The sequence below is a fragment of the Juglans regia genome, chromosome 13 (genome assembly GCF_001411555.2).
Source record: "Juglans regia cultivar Chandler chromosome 13, Walnut 2.0, whole genome shotgun sequence".
Lineage (NCBI taxonomy): Eukaryota > Viridiplantae > Streptophyta > Magnoliopsida > Fagales > Juglandaceae > Juglans > Juglans regia.
Genome location: NC_049913.1, coordinates 6,411,009 through 6,432,577, shown reverse-complemented (window position 1 = coordinate 6,432,577; position 21,569 = coordinate 6,411,009). Strand labels below are relative to the sequence as shown.

The 21,569-nt window shown below is 36.5% G+C and overlaps 2 protein-coding genes across 2 annotated transcripts; one reads left to right on the top strand and one right to left on the bottom strand.

The window, feature by feature from the left end:
- Positions 1–1,693: 1,693 nt before the first annotated feature.
- Positions 1,694–6,034, bottom strand: LOC108993303 (protein MCM10 homolog). Its single transcript, XM_018968182.2, has 11 exons — positions 5,835–6,034; positions 5,473–5,653; positions 4,899–4,973; positions 4,477–4,714; positions 4,274–4,398; positions 2,835–2,868; positions 2,680–2,726; positions 2,416–2,556; positions 2,247–2,311; positions 2,090–2,162; positions 1,694–1,993 (listed from the first exon to the last, which is right to left on the bottom strand). Exons 1-11 carry the CDS (start codon positions 5,926–5,928, stop codon positions 1,825–1,827), a joined length of 1,242 nt encoding a protein of 413 aa, XP_018823727.1. The 5' UTR covers positions 5,929–6,034; the 3' UTR covers positions 1,694–1,824.
- Positions 6,035–7,267: 1,233 nt separating this feature from the next.
- Positions 7,268–12,386, top strand: LOC108993310 (beta-galactosidase 13-like). The gene is made up of 19 exons (XM_035684609.1): positions 7,268–7,606; positions 7,747–7,842; positions 7,948–8,060; positions 8,153–8,219; positions 8,336–8,428; positions 8,514–8,657; positions 8,757–8,851; positions 8,965–9,070; positions 9,175–9,259; positions 9,348–9,466; positions 9,552–9,719; positions 9,884–10,062; positions 10,203–10,312; positions 10,401–10,510; positions 10,756–10,863; positions 10,992–11,096; positions 11,225–11,370; positions 11,474–11,819; positions 11,928–12,386. Exons 1-19 carry the CDS (start codon positions 7,427–7,429, stop codon positions 12,048–12,050), a joined length of 2,493 nt encoding a protein of 830 aa, XP_035540502.1. The 5' UTR covers positions 7,268–7,426; the 3' UTR covers positions 12,051–12,386.
- The last annotated feature ends 9,183 nt before the right edge of the window (positions 12,387–21,569 follow it).

The window sequence follows — 21,569 nt, the reverse complement described above, 5'->3', positions numbered from 1 at the left end:
ACTTTCATGGGGGAAGCCAATAATGTGTAGCAAGCCAGAGGATCCACCAATAAAACCAACTGCATGATTGAACAAGCTAGCAAGTTGATTTGGTTGGCATTGGCCCTTGCCGTTGAGTTTCCCAGCAACATATCACAGTCAAATAACTCTTGGAACAACCTAAAATCCTTTATGAAAAGGGTGGCTCTTAAGAGTTGTTAATGTCCATCTGCTCACCTAATCAGAGTAATTGAAAGATTTACACCGTATGTGTGTGATCGAAAATGACATCTTATTGGGACTGCATGGCATCCAGGCCATTGGTTTCCAACCAGGAAAATGAAACCAATTCTTAAAAAATAAAAACTAAAAGAAATAAACAGCAATCAAAAGCACAAGTGCATAATTTTCATGTAATCATGCTTTCAGTTGGCCAAGCAGAATTGCAAGGTCATGTTTACCTATTCTGAAATGCTTTCATGAGAGTAAAGTGCCAGCACATTCAGATGCAGACGTAGTGACTACGTTCCCATGGCTTAATAGCATAAATTATCAACTAAAAGGTCGCTCTCATGAGTCATGGCAAACAACCGCGACCAAACAACTTGTCCAGATCTATATATTTTATTATCCTGTTTTTTAATAGGACGCTATGAGTTAGAGCCTGCTAAGCTTTCTGATGCTCAACCTTAGGCCCTCCCCCTATGCTTTAGCCTATAGTTAGACACAAGCTGTCTTGATATTCTTTGTAGAGGAAAAAAACAAACAAATAAACTACTCTTTATCTTGAATTTTGCATTTTCAGTCACATTGAAGTATTGGTCATCTTCAATCATCCCGACTGAAATTTTCTTAAACAAAGATGAAAGATCACAGTTTCTTAAAAAAAAATCCTACTTTTAATAGCCTAATCTTTTGATAATCCCAGCTGTTAGAACTAATTGATATCGAAGATAATATAAACAAAAGGCTGGGGGGCACATCCAGGGGTCAACACCAACTCCATGTGCATAGATGACCAACTTTCCTCCTACCACCTCTGGATTCTACATCTTTGTATCTGGCTATTACATTGATTCAACCCCTTTTTTTGGCTACATTAATTAGAGGGAGAAAATCCGTAATTTGAAACCCAATAAGAATACGCTCTAAAACATTTCAAAAAGGGATTATTTTAACTCCTACAATAGTTTAAATAAATAAAAAGCCACAATCTAACAGTCTTTAACTCTTTTAAAATATATGGGACGACCTTGGTTCCTACCGTCCTACCTATTGTCCACCTCTAGTCAACGTTCTATGAGCTCAGAAAAAGAAAATAATAATCCATGATCACTCATCAAGTGTACCTGCTACAAATTACTTTTATTAAAGTTTTACAAATTCTCTGGAAATAGAATCAGGGGTGAGGAGCTAATAATGCATGTAACAGCTTAAAGTCTTGAATCTGAAGTATGCTCTTAACATTTAATTCAATTGAACAATCAAATAGGTCCAACATCAAAGGAAAGTGAATTCCTTGCCAAAAAGAATTTCACAATCAGAATTTAACAGGATACTGTAACCGAGGATTCAACTTTCTCAATTCTTTACTCACTGGAATTAAAGCTTTATGTACAGATCACAGCACATAATCAGATTTCAATGCTAGAAGCACAATAATGATATTCTGATTGAATCTTCAGAACGTTGGAAAGAGCAGAGCACTGATAAATATTTCCACCAGATTGCGTTCTTTAGGAGCAGTGGTTCTCGACCATCAAATAAGAATTCTATTGTTCTCTCATGCTACCTCCCCAAAATGGGATTTCAACTTCCAACGAGTTAGAACTTCAAATAGGACACTCACAATTCTTCATCTGAACTAACAAAATCTAGTTCAATCAACTTTCCTGTATTCTGTCTGATATTGTCAACCACAACTTGCCCCTGCTGCTGCTCAGTTTTCTTTCTCTTTACATCTGGCTGCTGATTTCTCATCACAGATGATTCTGGTTTTATGGTGGATGATTTCCTGAGCAATGACAGATGAACCTTCAATAACATGGAAAGCAAGCACCAATAGCCTCTATATATAATGATTAATGGAATTTCTAATGCATTGATTCACCTTTTATCTGACATGCTGATCTGTTGCTTAGGTACTATTGATTCTTTATTTGATTTCTTTGGACCCATATTCCCTGCAATTAAAAGGCAAAAGTACCTCAGAAGGAAATCTCAAGAAACCACAATAAGCCTATGAAAGAAGTCCTGAGATCTTAAACCTGTTATTTCAGTAAGGAACCTTATGCCTTGTGAATGTGTGTTTGTCGTCACTTTACCTGCTTTGCTGTTACAAAAAAAAAAAAAAAGACCCATCCACAATTAAGTGAAAAAAGAAAACGCAATTACTTTCACATTAGATACAATCTATGCTATCTATGAAAAACAAACCTCAGAGCCTTTTTTAGGCTTTCCACAGACAGTAGTTTTACTGGCTGCATGGGCTTTTTGATATTCGTCCGATCATTTAAAGGATCAACCATGTAAATCCCTTCAGGTTTGAGAGAATCCCTAAATGCAGTTCTTAGGTTCCTGTTAAAGAAACACACAAGTTGAAGGCACCAAGAAACTAAAAATGAATCAAGCAATTATACTCTTAAAATCATTCAATATCTGGCCAAAAGAGTTGAATGATCTTGAACATTAATCACCTACCCTCCCTTGAGCTCCGTTCGGTTAGTGAAATATTTCTCTGGTGCTTTCTGTAGAACCAAAATGGATGGTGAATATTTTATGAGAACTGATTAAATGAAATTACATGGGTAGTTTTGAAGATAAAGTAGTCAAACAGGTTGAGGCATTGTGCTTACCAATCTATGATATTTACAATATATTCCATTGCGTCTGAAATAACACAAAGACTCAAGATATCAGAAGATTTTGTTGGTAAGGCAACACGGAGAATTATAATGGTACAAAATATAATATAAATATCTTGTAAAAAAGACAAGACTACATTGATAATTGAATAATGGGTGCAGCGGCTAGTGAGAAGACAAGTGATCAAGTTTGCCATGAAATACCTTCATACATTTTGATCAAGGACCTCTGATGGTAATTCACAGAGGTACTTTTTTCTGTTCATTTTCCACTTATACACTCACCATAGGATCCTTTGAACGCACACGACAAGATGCTTCTTACAAATCACATGCTCTCATACTTGAATTTTTCTGAAAAAGTTAATTTACGAATAGTACAGAATACCAGATTTTATTATCTTGAATTCATCCAGTCTACTCAAATAAAACTGCAAAGAAGATCATTTTTTTCCTTAGGAGAAACTAATCTGACTTTTCCTTCGGTGAAAAGTAACCAGAGATAGCATATGCAAAGAGGCCATGTGAAAGTCTACTCTCCAGAGAGGAGGTTTTATATTTTGTATGTTTCTCTCGTAGGTAGAATATATCTGCAGTATTTGTTTCCTTGATGAGAAGGCCATTCAACTTATCTAATATTCTCTATATGTTCTATTGTTAACAATTACACGAGAGAGGTTATAGAGAGTTTATTTTAGAACCAACTCATCATGGCAGATGACACTTCAGATTTCATAAAATGTTTTGCTAAGTCTATTTTCATGGAAAGAGAAATGGGGAATGTTATTCATTTTAGATAATGAAACCATTCCATTACTACCAACCCAAAGAAACACGACCTCTCCGAGATATACGGTTTATGCCGAAAAGGCACAAAGTTGGACTAATTTGGAAACATGGGGCAATTTACTTTGTACCTACTATTCCGTCCGGTTTTTGGTTCCTAGTCTTATTTTATTAGTACCCATGATTGGGGCTATAGTACTTTCTATGCATAGGAATACTAAGGTGAAAAGGCAGGATCAGCACATGACACACCACTTACACGGAAGCCTACCACATCAACTAGCATAAAAAATATTGGTATTTTATTTTTTATTCATTATTTTTTTTTTTTATGATTGTAATGAGCCCTACAATAACTACTGTGTTTATACATCCACTTGTAAATAACAAAACTCCTAGTTTGAAACTATAACAAATCTAACTTACTAGGGTAACATTTTCAAGGAGCTGAGTTAAGAAATCAACTCCTAGTAGTCCAGAAAACTTCCCATATCCCATGTTATTCTTATTTATCCTAAGACTTCCATTAACTGGAGGAATGCACTATCATATTCAATGAAAAAAAAGAACACAATAACTAAAGCGGATGTTATGAGCATTTCATTCCATACCACAAAAAGATCTAATGAGTTCCCATAACCTACTTATTTATGACTATTGTACAAGGCATCCCATCCTTCCTTTTTCCCTTGCAAACTCCATAATCGACTGAAGTACCAATCTTTAAAGTTTGACTAGGAGAATATACACTCAAAGAAAAACCTGTGCCCTGCAAAAATAAAAGGTCAATCTTAATCTATCGGATAATATTAACAAGCATAACTCTCAATACATGACAAGTCCATACCACTCCGTCCTTGCGTACAGAACAATTGAACAGAGCAAATACTGTTCCAGCCTGCTCTTTCCAGTTCTTCTGATAAGCATCACCGAACAAGAAAAGAGAAACAGTGTTTTCATCCAGACACCCAACCTTCCATATACAATAGTTCTTCCCTGTAGAACTGGTCTTTGGAGTCCCCTTCTCGGTCACCACTCCAACAGTTGCCCAACAACCTGACAGAGTGTCCCCAACCAATAAATTCCTACAACATACCCAATATCTGAAATCACTACCAACATTCCATTTAAATCAGATAAAGCTTCATGCATCACTTATAATTACTTCTATTGCCTATTAAAGCAAAACCAAAGAAAATTGTCTTATAAATCAATAGGTCACTTCCAGTATTAATGCCTATATGTAAAATGTGAAGTTCAATTTAATACCTCATAGTTGATAACCGAACGAAACGAATATCTGAAAACCGCTCACTGAGCTCTGCTGCACTGACCAATTGGTTCCTGAACAAAGAAAAAAGAACAACGAGAAACATATTAAGCACGGCTTGCCTTCCAAAACCTCCAAGCTACTATACACTTGACTATGTACTGCATATAGTTGCTCAGAAAACCGCACATGAAAAGAAAAGGTGATCTTGTATGTTGTATCACGTCTCAAGGCTGTCTTAAACTCCAAAAGAAAATGAAGGTCACCTTCTCTAAGTCATATTACTACCTTACACAAGTGAAAAAAACTGTATCGAGCTAAATGAATATGAAATATCCCTAACCTCAACATCCACCCCCAATCGAAAGTAGTTTTCTTTTCTTCTTTCTTTTTTTTTTTTTTTTTTAAAAAAAAAAAAGAGAAATAAAATGTTCGAAACTTATTAAATTTTGCATTTCTATTTTCGGCAGCCAAACAAAGCATTAAGAATAAAGAATACTATATCACATAACCTAACCGAGTAATTATTAGACAGATGCCTCCTTGTTTGAAGATAAGTAGAGTGGCAGTAACCTTATTCGCAAGCCCGAAAATTTCTCAACCTCAGCATTGCTGGAGGCCTTAGAGCTCTTCAATTTTCCAGATTTCGGGACCGGCTTGGGCTCGTAATCAAGGCAGTCTTGGACAGCGTCTCTAAATACGGACATGTCTGCCTGCCCAGTTCGCCTCGGCGATCCATCATCCGACATATACCCTGAAAATGGAAGGCTATTTGAGACATACCCAAGTGAATATTCTTACAAAAAAAGGAAATCCGACGCACCCAGCCACACTCCACTAAAAATTGCAAAGGCAAATTATGAAACTTTGATGCTGAAATGTAAGGGACAGAGAGAGAGAGAAGGGGAGGGGGGGGGGTTAATATGAAGACTTGCCAGGTGCATGTGGTGAAGGAGAACCAGGAGGGGTTTCCAAAACTCTCCCTTGGAGGGAGAGAAGGAGATCGAGGTCGTCTTGGTGGTTCGACATTAGTGGCTCTCTCTCTCTCGTCTCCGAGTGTCTCAGTGTTTCTGTAAGACTGCTATGCCCTGAGGAAATGAGGGAGGGTTTTTGTTGTCTCTTTTGTCTGTGGAGGGAAAGCTGAACTTCTTGGAGGGAGACAAAACGAAAACTCCATGACGATACGACGTCGTCAACCAGATTAAATTTTGTAACCAAATGCTATCGTGAAAAAAAGAGCCAAATTCAAGGCACAGGGACTAGGGTCGCCTCAATAAACCTGTTTAGTTGTCACAACAATCCTACATTACAAAAATAAAATAAAATAAAATAAATATCCTCAATCATACTTATGTGCACAAGGTTAATCCCAGAAAAATTCTGACCTCATGTGGATCAATCTCCCTAAAAAAATATTCCTCATGTGGGAAAAAATATTGGAAAAAGGTATATAGTAAGAAAAGTAGTTTTATTTATTTTGATAATTAGTTTGATAATATTATGCAACAAATATTAATCACTAGTTTGGATACAAAGAGTATTTCAATTCATCTCATCTTATCTAATCATTATAAAATTTTCAAATCTTCATATAAAATATAATAAATAATTCAATTTTTTAAAATTTTAAAATAATAATAATATTAAAAAATAATATTTTATTCAACTTTTATCTCAACTCATTATATCTCAACTCACTATCCAAACCTACCTTGATTACACAAACGCGGTGTGTTAAAAGACTTCAATGCTTAATGCCTAAAGGCTAATATGGCCTTCAAAATTCAAATTTAGGAAAGATCATAACAAAATGGAGGAAGGCCAACTCATTATGGCTTCAAATATTGGAAAAATATCTTCCTATTTCCATTAAAAATGTAGCCAAATCCATTTTTTATGCTTACAAATGTTCTTTCCAATATTACAAAAATAATCAACTTATTGTTGTGAGAATGAATTGTAGCTGTGGAGTACTGTGGATGTTGGCGGTACAGCAAAGAGTGCCAACACAGAGGGTGCTGCAGTGTTAGAAAACTTCCTCAACTTGCCCGCAAATTTCGAGTTCTTTTTATTATGGTTATTACAAGTCCGAAACTCATTCAAACTTCCAAGAAACTCTCCCAAGAATAGCAACAAGACAGTAATGAAGAAAAACAAAAAAAAATGGAGAACGAATTTAAAAAAAAAAAACACACAGACACACACACACAAAAACAACAAAAGAAGCACAAGCTGACAACGCTAACAAAGCAATGGTCACCAAGAGATCAAAACAGAAATTCGATATGGAAATTCCGAGCTTTCCTCCAAGCCCTTTATATTTAGCATTTCTTTGACCCTATATCTCTGCCTTTTCATGGAGTTTATGTTTCTGCTTCCGGGTGCCTCCTCCTTCTAAGGAGGCTTCCCGAATTGACTCACAAGCTGTCATATTTATTGTCTTTTTATTTTTTCCTGTTCCTTGGAGTTATTTATCATTATACATATCTCCGAACTGGGTCAGGCTTCTAGTTGAGGAGTCGTTACAATGGCGGTGTCAAGCCGCGTGCTCTTGCTCGCCTTTCTATCTGTTTTAGTCTCAGCCGTGGTTGGCCAAGGAGACAACAAGTTTCAAAACGTGACCTATGATGGAAGGTCTCTGATCATCAATGGAAAAAGAGAGCTTCTCTTTTCGGGTTCCATCCATTACACTCGTAGTACCCCGGAGGTAACTTTAACATCAATAAATATCGACTATCCTTTTGTCTTTTTTTATGATCTTCATCTTCTTCTTCTTTTTAATCTTCTCTTGAGGGGTGAGTTTTAATGGATGAAATTAATGTATACTTGTGTTAAAATGGATTTCAGATGTGGCCGGATCTTATCTTAAAGGCTAAACATGGAGGTTTGAATGTGATTCAAACTTACGTGTTTTGGAACATCCATGAACCTGTGGAAGGACAGGTAAAAAAAAATGGTGTTGCAGACACAAATTATTTTGAGTTCATTCGACAAAACTATTGTTATGTGACGGTCTAACTCTTCATCGATGTTCCGAAAACTTGACAGTACAATTTTAATGGAAATTATGATTTGGTGAAATTCATCAAGCTGATAGGAGAGCAAGGAATGTATGTGACCCTCAGGGTTGGGCCATTCGTCCAAGCTGAATGGAACCACGGGTTAGTCTTTGATTTCTCATTTTCCTCCTCCTCTCATATGATTTTGTAACTGTGGTGTTAATAATTTAGTTGTTTCAAAATGAAAATTTCAGAGGACTTCCATATTGGCTAAGAGAGGTCCCAAACATCATATTCCGTTCTGATAATGCTCCATTCAAGGTATCTCAATTTTGCACCACCTTTGTTCTTACTGGTGCAAAACCATTTTGGGAGATCTAACTCGATAATTCAAGGAGCTCTACTGAATTCAGATTTTTTTTTTTTCCCGTTTGCAGAACCAAATGAAAAAATATGTGAAGATGATTATAGATAAGATGAAAGAGGAGAAACTATTTGCTTCACAAGGAGGACCAATCATATTGACACAAGTTTGGTTCCACTCATAATTTTCCTTTTCCTCGTAGGAAAGCTGATCATCTTATTGACTTTATTGTTCAATGACTCATAACGCAGATTGAAAATGAGTACAACCACATTCAACTTGCATATAGAGATATGGGAAGCAGATATGTTCAGTGGGCAGCAAAAATGGCAATGGGGATGAAAACTGAAGTTCCATGGATCATGTGCAAGCAGAAGGATGCTCCTGATCCAGTGGTGAGTCTGCAATATCTTTCATTTTCTAATCCAGCAGTGAGTTTTTTCGTTTTGAGAGCCTTAAGAATTTTGACTAAAAGCTCCCACTTCCACTTGCAGATCAATACATGCAATGGAAGGCACTGCGGAGACACTTTCACAGGACCAAACAAACCCTACAAGCCTTCTTTGTGGACGGAAAACTGGACCGCTCAGTGAGTATACTCCTAGTGATTGTCAGTGAGTTTGTTTTTCATCTAATTGTATTGCTGTTTTTTGGCTTCTTGGAAATGTTAATGGCTTTGGAATTTTTGTTTTGTAATTACAGGTACAGAGTATTCGGAGACCCTCCATCTCAAAGAGCAGCAGAAGATATTGCATTTTCAGTTGCCCGATTCTTCTCAAAGAATGGAACTCTGGTCAACTACTATATGGTAGAAAGATACCCGACCTTCTTCTCATTTTTTCTCAAGGGACCAATTAATTACCCTGACAGGCTTTTTCCCTAATTTACATCACCTTACTTCATAATTTGCAGTACCATGGTGGGACTAACTTTGGTAGAACAAGTGCTGTCTTTACAACAACTCGCTACTATGATGAAGCTCCCATTGATGAATATGGTAAAGATTTCTAGTAGTGAGATCTCTAGTGACTCAATGAAGCAAAGCTTGTTCAAACACATGGGGCCCTTACAAGTATAATATGCAGGTTTGCAGAGGGAACCCAAATGGAGTCACCTTAAGGACTTGCACAAGGCTTTAAATCTATGTAAGAAGCCTCTGCTATGGGGTGAACCTCATGTTGAAAGTTTGGGCAAGCATACAGAGGTAAGCATCTGAATAGAGTGAATCAATGTAGCTAGCTCCCATCCAACACTGTTCACTAATATGTTTAAGCTGTTCCATCATTAAGGCTCAAGTCTACGAGAATTCCGGATCAAGAATCTGTGCTGCATTTTTGGCAAACAACAACTCCAGATCGGCAGCAAATATACATTTCAGGGGCGAGACATATTACCTGCCACCACGTTCAATTAGCATCCTCCCTGATTGCAAGACCGTGGTCTACAACACACAAACAGTAACTCCTCATCTTTTACATGTCTCTCTGTCTATATAGAAGAAAAAGAAGCTAAATTCTTTGTTACTACTGCTCTGTTTCTTCAGTTGTGTATTAGTGCCTTCAATTGCCCATATTTGGATATTTGGGAATGTCTAAGGGATTCTTCTCTTACATAAAAACAGATTGTATCGCAACATAATGCAAGGAACTTGAAGAAATCAGAGGTTGCAAAGAATCTTAAATGGGAGATGTCCCCAGAACCCATCCCAAGTGTCGAGCAATTGCCAGTTGACTCCAAAACTCCAAAGGAGCTCTACAGTTTTTTGAAGGATACCACAGATTATGCGTGGTACACCACTAGGTAAGCAGAATCTTAATTACCTTACAGGCTAGGCAAAGTATGCATTGGGTTAAGATCTTTTTAACTCTTGTAAGTATTCCAAGCTGGAGCTCACAGTGATGGACCAAAATCTGACATTTTTTTGTCATATTTGATTGCAGCATAGAGTTGGCTCCCGGAGACTTGCCAATGCGGGCCGATATTCTCCCAGTACTACGCGTAGCAAGTCTTGGTCATGCCTTGCATGCATTTGTGAATGGCGAATATGTTGGTGAGCACCTACAATCTAGCACATACATTCTTTCTTTTTACATGGGAAATTCACGTACACAGCTGATCATCGTGCTTATGATTTTCAGGATCCGCACATGGAAGCCATGACGAGAAGAGTTTTGTCTTTCAAAGTGCCGTGAACTTCAAGCCTGGGGTCAACCATATAGCGCTCATTGGCATGACCGTGGGACTCCCAGTAAGTAGCTCCTGGCTTTCTATAGTTCGACTTTGCTTTTATTTTGGAATGAGTAATGCTACGTAACATGACATTCATCCCACTATATATATAAATATGGCACTTATCATCACTCTTGGATCATTCCACTCTTTTTAAAGAAAAACTCAAAGGTGGAACGATAATGCCACCTCATTATAATGTGTTAAGAATGTTGAAGTTTCATTCTAGAATAGGTGCTAACAAGCTTTTCTTTACCTGTGAAGGATAGCGGAGCCTACATGGAGCACAGGTTTGCCGGTCCTCGCTCTGTAACCGTCCTGGGTTTGAACACAGGAACACTTGATCTGTCAATCAATGGTTGGGGGCATCAGGTACCAATGAACCTTTACAATTAACTGTACTGCTTGAAATCAAGACTTCAAAAAAGATAGATGAATATGATTATGGGAAAATGACTAGCTTAAAGGTGATGTTAATAGAATTGTTGCCCATTTTGCAGGTTGGATTGACAGGAGAAAAGGTTAAGGTGTTCACTCAGTCAGGATCACACAGGGTAGGATGGAAGAACGCCAATGGACAAGGACCTGCTCTTACGTGGTACAAGGTATGCTAGAGAAACATGTCCCATTGGCGCTTTTGATAACAAACTGAAGAAGATACAATATAGTACATTCAACATTTGTGGTATTACAAAAGCCTTTACATATTTATATACACACATTCTTGTTGCAGACATATTTTGATGCTCCTGAAGGGAATAACCCCGTTGCTATCAGAATGAATGGTATGGGTAAGGGGATGGTTTGGGTCAATGGAAAAAGCATTGGCCGTTACTGGGTGTCCTTCCTCTCTCCTCTTGGAAAGCCTTCTCAGTCAGAGTAAGTAAAGCTACTAGTAAATTATGCCCAAGGGTGATATAAATCTTCTTGAAAAGCAATCTAAGTCCTCCCCCACAAACCCTCAATTTGCAATGTTCATCAGGTATCATATCCCAAGATCCTTCATCAAGCCAACAGAAAATCTCCTTGTTGTATTGGAGGAGGAGAAAGGGAACCCAGAAGACATTGAACTCGTACTTGTCAATAGAGATACTATCTGCAGCCTCGTAACTGAGTATCATCCACCCCATGTGAAGTCGTGGCAAAGGAAGGACAGTAAAATTAGGCCTGTTGTGGACATTGTGAAGCCAGCAGCTCAACTGCACTGTCCAAACCACAAAAAGATTGTTGCTGTGGAGTTTGCTAGCTTTGGTGATCCTTATGGTTCCTGTGGAAGCTTCGCTATGGGCAAATGCAATGCTCCAATTACCAATGAGGTTGTTGAGCAGGTAAAAAGGATACTGTTCCCAACAAGTCACCTTGTCACATGAACCTATTTTCTTATTTTCTTTGGCAATTCAATACTAATTGTCCTGCACTTTTTTGGCTTTGAGCAGCATTGCTTGGGAAAAACTTCCTGTTCAATTCCAATTGAACGAGAGCTTTTCATCAAGGACAACGATGCGTGTCCGGATGTCAAGAAGACACTTGCTATACAAGTGAAGTGTGAACACAATTAGCATTAAAGAGGATGAGATCCGAGTTACACGAGTGTTTGCATGCGATCATGGGTTCGAATGGTGTCTGTCTGTTAAGCTCATGCATGATAGTTTCAATGGGAAAGCAGGCTCGAGAGTTACTGAAGTACGATTTTTTTTTTTTTGTTTTGTTTTTATAAACCAGTAATCGAGTACTTAAATTCATGGTTGTATTCACTTTTTTATATCTTTTTATTTTGCTTGATCCCTTCATAAATATACATGCGGAATTACTCTACGAGGTATTGCATCCATTGAAGATGCAAGTTGCTCTCAGAGCAAATTGATTTCATACACTCCCATTCTTTTTCCTTCTAACATCTTCATTCTGCATGAAAGTGTGCAGTCTTTTCACCCTTCGAATGTCAGGAAAAGGATCAACTAGGAATGAAGTGGAATATTTAAGGGCGCGCGTTTGGAACCAAACTCGATTAAAGACTGCTTCCTAACTGCCATTGAAAAATAGTTTTCACTAGTCTAAGTTAGATGTACTCCCAACGCCCTCCGTAAACTCCCTTATATGGGTGAATAGCCCTCAAGCCGAATGGCACCACCCCGGTCCTCGGGGACTATAGGATCCATGGTTGGAGTCTGGAGATACGATCCCCCAACTATTAGGACAGCTGCCCTTCTTTTTTTAAAAAAAGAACCAGCTGGTCAAATGGAACGCTCAGATATATCTAGGACCACCTCCACAAAATGCCCGTGGAAGGCAAGGCCACCAACGAGCGCCGGTACTTCGATGAAGACGACGACATGCATGTTTGCATTCTACTTAATTTTGCTTTGTTTGTAGGGCTGATAGAACTCTTCCATGATATTTACATTTTGCTGCACAAAATATGAGATGCTTTCGTAATGCAGACTGACTTATGCAGAATCGCCCTTGATCAATTATCTCAATCAGAGATCAGAGAGTATTCTGTTTAATGTGTTGGAGCATAGCATCCAAGATTGAACAAATGGAATTGAAGTCCAAAGAAGCACGTGTTAAAATAAAAGAAGAAAAGAGTCAGTCAGTTAGTTAAATTTATCTCTTTCTTGTATATAAATACAGAGTCCTCATTTGTAATAAACACCGAGTAAAGTTTCATAAAAGGATTTTTCCCTCAGTTTCAAGTCTCTCTGCTCCATCTCGTGTTCCATTTTACAAGCTTGATTCATGTCTCCATCTCCTTTTCATCTAAAAATTAACATGGTATCAGATTGAGAATATTCTCTGCTTCTGCAACTTCACAATATTCTTGCTACGATTACAAAGTTCTTTGCTCTTAAATCTTTGTAATCTCCAAAAACTTTTTCTTACATTTCTTGGAATTTTCCAGAAATGAGTTCTTCTGATGATGATCTCTCTGTTCACTCCTCTACTTATCGACGAAATCCTTCGGACGATTCTTCTAGTCCATATTATTTGCATCCAAGTGATAATCTTGGTGCGCTGCTTGTTTCAGAAATATTTGCTGGTGATAATTACATCGCGTGGAGTCATTCGATTACCATTGCGTTAACAGTCAAGAACAAAGTCGCATTCATCGATGGATCGATTCTTGCTCCTCCTGCAGAAATTACAAAGTTCTTTGCTCTTAAATCTTTGTAATCTCCAAAAACTTTTTCTTACATTTCTTGGAATTTTCCAGAAATGAGTTCTTCTGATGATGATCTCTCTGTTCACTCCTCTACTTATCGACGAAATCCTTCGGACGATTCTTCTAGTCCATATTATTTGCATCCAAGTGATAATCTTTGTGCGCTGCTTGTTTCAGAAATATTTGCTGGTGATAATTACATCGCGTGGAGTCGTTCGATTACCATTGCGTTAACAGTCAAGAACAAAGTCGCATTCATCGATGGATCGATTCTTGCTCCTCCTGCAGATCAACGCGTTCTTCACACTGCTTGTCTGCGAGCCAATAATTTGATACTTTCTTGGCTAATGAACTCTATCTCGAAAGAAATAAGAAATAGTTTGCTTTATGTTGCCTCTGCTGTCGATCTATGGAATGAATTGAAAACCAGATATTTGAGAAGTGACGGTCTTAGAGTTTTTTATCTTGAAAAATCTCTAAGCTCCATTACTCAAGGTTCTTTGACAATCACTGAATATTTCAGTTCGTTCAAGACACTATGGGATGAATATCTCAATTACAGACCATTTCCAACTTGTAGTTGCGGGAAGATGGCCTCATGTACCTGCAACCTGTTTGATTTTTTGCTGATGAGACAATAGTCTGATTATGTCTTGAAATTCTTGGTTGGTTTAAATGACTCTTATGCTTCAATTCGGAGTCAATTACATATGTGTTCTCCATTGCCAAGCATGACAAAAGTATTTTCCTTGTTGATTCAAGAAGAGAGTCAAAGACTATTGCATAACCTTGTTGAACATGAAACTCATGCTTTGTTGGCCAAGCAAACTAGTCAGCAAAAATTCTTGAAAGACAAGCAGAAGAAATCTCCCCTGTACTGCACTCACTGTGGATACAACGGACACACTGTGGAGAAATTTTTTCAGTTGCATGGCTATCCCCCTGGTTGGACTGGACCTAAAGGAAAACGACATCCACCTACTGCCAATGCAGCCATTTCTAATGAAGAGGTCTACACTTCCAACAGTAACGAGAACCACAAGTTTTCTTACTCATGAGGAACTTAACAAACTTATAGCAATTGCTAATTCAAATACTATACCCACTCAAACAAATTCCACACCAACTGTAAATCTTGCCACTTCTCACTTCTCTGGTAACCTTCTAAACTCTTCCTGTTTTTCTGTTTCTTCAGTCTTAGAGCATGGATATTAGACACTGGTGCAACAGATCATATGATCTGTTCACCTCTTCTGTATTCCTTTACACCTAAACCTATTGATACTCTCATTAACTTACCTAATGGTCATTCAGTTCCTGCCAATTATATTGGTACCATTTGTCTTTCTGACACATTATCTTTGAATAATGTGTTATATGTTCCTAGCTTTTCTTTTAACTTACTTTTTGTTTCAAAACTAACCAAAGATGTTAATATCTCTATTTCCTTTTTTGACTCTTACTGTCTTTTACAGGATCAATTAGCAAAGAGGATGATTGGGATTGCTAATGAAAAACATGGACTTTACCACTTCAAACAAGCTACAGAATTATGAAGATAATTCCTTTTTATTTCCACCATATACTTCTGCTTCAGAATTTTCTTTTCATTTTTCTGAAAATCCTTTAAATTCATCTTCCAATGAATCAAATCCTCAAATTGAACAAATGACAAACATCGAAACACAGGATGAACCAAATACTCGAAATGTTATGCCAGAACCAAACTCATCTTCCATTGAATCAGTTTTAAATACTGAATCATCTAATGACCAACATCCTCAAAATGTTGATCATTCTTAGCAGCTCAGAAGATCATCAAGAATTAAACAAACACCTATATACTTGCAGGATTATTTTTGTGGTTCTGTCCAAAATATTACAAATGCAATCTCTTCATCTCCTTATGCTGATTGTCCTCATAACAAAGGTATTCTCTATCCCATCTCTGACTTTATATCTGCAAATAGATTGTCTTCATCTCATAGAGCCTTTTAAGCATCAATTTTAGCCTCTCAAGAACCCAAAACCTTTAAACAAGTTGCCCAAATACCTGAATGGCAAGTTGCTATACAGAATGAAATAAATGCCTTAGAGTTAAATAAGACTTGGGAACTTGTTACTCTCCCTAAACACAAACAGACCATAGGCTGCAAGTGGGTATTTCGAATTAAATACAAAGCAGATGGAACTATAGAGAGACATAAGGCTAGGTTGATAGCTAAAGGCTACACTCAACAAGAGGGATTGGATTTTTTTGACACTTTTTCTCCAATAGCAAAAGTTACTTCCATACGATTGATCCTAGCCATAGCTGCCATTAGAAACTGGCAACTTCACCAACTAGATATAAATAACACTTTTTTACATGGTGATTTACAAGAGGAAGTTTATATGCAATTACCTCCTGGTATGGCTGCAAAGGGAGAACACAAAGTTTGCAAACTTCTTAAAAGTCTTTATGACTTAAAACAAGCAAGTCAACAATGGTTTGAAAAACTGTCAAAGGCCTTGCTTCAATATGGTTTTGTTCAAGGCAATTCAGATTCTTCCTTGTTCATCAAGAGGTCTGAATCATCTTTCATAGCTATACTAGTTTATGTAGATGGTGTTCTATTGGCTAGTGACAGTTTGATAGAAATTCAATTGCTTAAGGATTTTTTACATGAGAAGTTCACAATTAAAGACTTGGGAGAACTCAAATATTTCCTCGGATTGGAAGTGGCAAGGTCCAAAAATGGAATCTCAATATGTCAAAGAAAATATGTTCTTGATATACTTCAAGATGCTGGGGTACTTGCTGCCAAGCCTGCTGCATTTCCAATGGAGTCCACCCCTTAAGCTCACTGGAACAGATTCTGCTTTGTATGATGATCCATCAGCTTACAAAAGAATGATTGGAAGATTGCTATATTTAACCATCACTAGACCTGACCTTGCCTATTCAGTTCAGGTTTTAAGTCAATTCCTTGCCAAGCCAGCAGTCAGTCATTATCAAGCAGCCACTCGAGTTCTTAGGTATTTGAAGGCAACACCAGGATAGGGATTATTTTTTCCCTCATCATCATAATTGCAATTAAAGGCCTTTTCCGATAGTGACTAGGCAGGGTGTATTGAGACTCGAAAAAGTGTAACAGGGTTTGCTATTTTTCTAGGGAACTCACTGGTTTCATGGAGAAGTAAAAAGCATACCACAATAAGTAGGTCCTCTGCAGAAGCAGAGTACAGGGCCATTGCATCAACAGCATGTGAAATCCAATGGCTTCTTTATGCCTTACAAGACTTAGGCATTAATCACCAGCAGCCATATCAATAGCGACAAACCCCGTTCAGCATGAGAGAACCAAACACATTGAAATAGACTGTCATCTCATTAGAGAAAAATTGCAGTAAAAGATCATGAAGTTATTTCACATTCCTTCAAGATTGTAGCTGGCAGATATACTAACAAAACCCCTTGGTTCTCTCCCGTTTCACCATATTTTACGCAAGATGAATATCATTAATATACATATTCATCTTGAAGGGGGGGGGGGGGTGTTGGAGCATAGCATCCAAGATTGAACAAATGGAATTGAAGTCCAAAGAAGCACGTGTTAAAATAAAAAAAGAAAAGAGTCAGTTAGTCAATTAGTTAAATTTATCTTTTTCTTGTATATAAATACAGAGTCCTCATTTGTAATAAACACCAAGTAAAGTTTCATAAAAGGATTTTTCCCTCAGTTTCAAGTCTCTCTGCTCCATCTCATGTTCCATTTACAAGCTTGATCCATGTCTCCATCTCCTTTTCATCTGAAAATTAACATAATGCAATGGGTGATTATAACAATCGCCACTTTTTAACTCTTCACCTTCCAGTAGCATTGTTATTTCCGATTACGCATCTTACTATTTATAAATGCATTGAGAGACATAATTGCATAGAAAACAAAATATAACAACATTATGCTCAACACCGATATAAAATTGCATTGGACTAAGTTTAATGCATGATTATGCTCAACACCAATATAAAATTACAATAGACTAAGCTTAATGTTCTGCTTTTGGCTTTCTTGAAGTTCTGTGAATGATGAATTATGATAATCATACATTTCTCCCATAATCATATTAATTTTTAGAGTAACCGAACTGTGGAATGTAGTTTCAAAGCTCTTGATGGTTTTTTTAGGTGCATGCCTTGTGTTCTATTAATAGTCACAATTAAAAGTATTTTTGTGAATAGTATTACACATACATATAATATTATGTACAATATTATACGTACTGAGTGGTAGCTCCATTTTATTAGGGCTAGGTAAAACCTATGTAACTCCGACACTTGATCCGACTCCCACTCCAAAGAAAGAAAAATTGGAGTTCGGAGTAGAGTCAAAGTCCAAGCGAACTTCACAACTCTGACTTGGACTATTTTTTAAAAAAATAAATAAAAGTACATCATCTGTGTTGCATATAATGTAACGACCTAATCCGGTGTTAGTAAAAATGCAATATGAATAATTTTATTGAGTCTAAATTAAATTTAATGGGCCAATATTTATAGAAGCCAAATTGAGATTTATCGGATAATTTTGGGAAGGCTACAAACCCTTAATTTATTATGGTAAATTATAAGATTTCATTACGCTTAATAATTGGGTTAAAATTCAATTAATATTTATAGACTAAAATGTATCCAAACCCGTTAGACCCAAAGCCGATTGTCTATGAACTCCAAGCCATGTACGTCTTCTTCATTAAAGCATAACAGGTTTAGAACTCCTTTGTCCTCTTCACATTAAGTTTCTTAAACCCAACTGTATATAAATTTGTTTCTCCTTCGTGGAAATCGAAACCAAGAGCAAGTTGCACCTCACCTTCTTATGTTGCCTGTAAGTTCGTCCCCCTTTGATTTTTCTTGCATGGCATAAATTGCTACACTGCCCAAGCCCAAACCCAACTTACGTACGATTGATCCTTCACCCACCTAAGTTCACGGCAGCCATGACTTTCACAAAGTAACCAACGAGCCACGTCTCAGCCAACAACCAGCACCCTCACGGCCCTTGCACCGCTGCAAATAGTTCACAAACACCTCCCATGATCATTTTCGTTGCATCATCGGATAAAGAAAGCAACCCCTGTAAGAGTTTTATTTAAACTCTATGTCTCACACACTCATATCCTAATGGGTTTAGAATAGTTTAATACTTATCACTTAATTGATGAGTCACAATGGGATAAAATTAACTCCAATGAGATAAGATTAACTCTATATCTAATCACAATATGACATAAAGTCTCTAAATTTCTTGATGGCCAAAAGTCTATAAATAGTATTGAGCGGTTAAGGGTTCTCACCTACAACATAATTGTGTCTCTAGCCATTAGGAGAGACTAGGAGATAAAATTGTTAGGGTGATCATTCTCTCATAGTCAGGTCAGATTCTTCATTGAACTGTGATGGAGAAAGGTACATCTTTTAACTATTATTATTTTATTATCATGGATCGTAGAAGATCGATGATCTAATTATTAACATTCATGTTAAAAAATAAATTTTTAACATGTAGTATCAAAACTTTAAGTTATAGATTTTTTATGGTCTCGATAAAATATAGATTTGATATTGTCGTATATTAATTTAACATCATAATATCGTGTACTTCTCCCATTTTATATTGATATATTTATGTCAAAGAAAACTATCACGTGATTGTTCACGATTCCACGAAGTATTGATGCATCTACTTCAATCTTTGCTTGAGTTTTATTTTATTTTCTCCCTCATTGTTTGCACTATGTCGGTAGTGTTGGTAGTTGAGAAGCTGTTGTATGTATTGAAAGTATACGGTGTAAGGTAGCCGAAGTCCCTTATTAGTGACTTGGGACGTATGGTGGCTTTAAAAAGGGGCGTAAAGGGGCTAAGAAGCCCCAATCAGCTTATCAGAATTTTCTATGGATTTCCATTGATACAAAAGAAAAATCAGAGAGATTGAGCCACTGAGTGGACACTGGAGGGGGTGGCGCAAGGTAGTTGGAGTGCCATGTTGGCAGCCCAGGATGGGAAGCCTCTACCACCACCGTATAGATTCTCAGTATGGTGGCTCGATACATCTTTGAGATGGGTTTTTTTTTAAAACAATACTATAGTGTTTAGTGCCGAAAGGAGGCCGAGAACCTCCTTGTCGGTGCCTCTGTAACGGCAATAGAGGGCTTTAAAGCCCACTGGCGGCGGCGGTATTCTAGTAAAAAAAAAAATTATTTTCTTTTATGTGCATGTTATTAGTATTTAGTGTTAAATACATGTATGAATTCTTTTATATTTATTTTGGCTCTAATTTAAATTATTATGCCATATATAATTGTTTATCTAATATAGGGCAAATGATTTACACCAAAATTAAAGAAAAAATTAGTTATCTAAAGGTACAAGATTTTCTTAAATTTTAGTGAAAAATCATTAAACTCTACAGTAAGGTGGATATGGTGGAGTGAACAATTTTGTGTATCAAGATATACTCCTAAAGGAGGATTTTGATGACACTACTAGTTCATCCATCAAATGAAAGTTGGAGTGAACAATTTGTGTGTCAAGATCTACTCTCAAATGAGGATTTTGATGACACTATTAGTTCATCTAGAGTGAACAATTTTTGTGTCAATATCTACTCACAAATGAGGATTTTGATGACACTACTAGTTCATTCATTAAAATAAAATTGGAGTAAACAATTTGTGTATCAAAATCTACTCCCAAATGAAGATTTTGATGAGACTAGTAGTTTATCCATCAAAGTAAAGTTGAGGTGAACAATTCGTATGTTAGAGTTTACTCTCAAATGAGAATTATGGTGATACAGTTAATTCATCCACATAATTAGAGTTTACTCCCAATGGAGAATTCTGATAATACAACTAGTTCATCCATAGAATTTAAAATTGGAATGAACATTTTGTATGTTGGGATTCACTCCCAAATTAGGGATCTCGATGATACTATTAGTTCATTCATAATGACTTAAATTATGTTATTGTTTGTGAGTGTCGAACTCAAAGTATTAATGTGACTAAAATATTTTTCTTGCAGTAAGTATACGAATATCTTTACAAGGTTTCTTGTACAGAATGAGCTCTAGTTTAGATAAATATGAGCATGCCAAACTTACACTAAGAGTTTTAGACCCTGGTTTATCTATTCTAAGTCTAACATCAATTATTATTGAGAATAGTGATAAGGTTCAGGAAAGTACAATGTTTAAAAAGATTGAATTAATTACTACATATCAAACTATATGAATTTCTTAGTTTTGTACATAATAGTTTACTTCAGGGGTATTATTATTTCATTAAAGTAATGAGATATGAACAAGCTGGTAGCATGGTTGTTAGCTAGATACAAATTTATTTTGCTAATTTGTATGAAAAATCATTTGTATCTTTTGGGAAAAAAAGGAAATGATGGTGATGAAAATATAACAATTGTGTCAATTGAAGTTTGAAAGAAACAAAGACACATAAAGATTTAAGTGCCCCTAAGCATAATATATGATTCGAAGGGAAAGGTAAACATTTTTTTTATATAAGTTTCAAATAAGATCTTATACATGTTTATACATATTTATTAGATTAAACTCGAGTGTAAATGTTCATATTTAGTTTGTCTGTATAAGTTTCAAATCAAACTCTATAGATGTTTATATCTATTTTAGTGGGTGAACTCAAGTATAAATGTTCAAAATTTTAAATTGTTTCAAAATGCTATTTATGTTTGTTCAATTTTTCATTCTAGTAAAATTTTTATTTGTCATGCCTTCATAATAGTGATTTTGTTAAAAAAATTTCTTTTTCACTCACGTGACATGTATTGATATCAATGAAAAATGATTTATGAAAAAGTTTTACAATTTGTGGCATAAAATTTGAAATATAATTT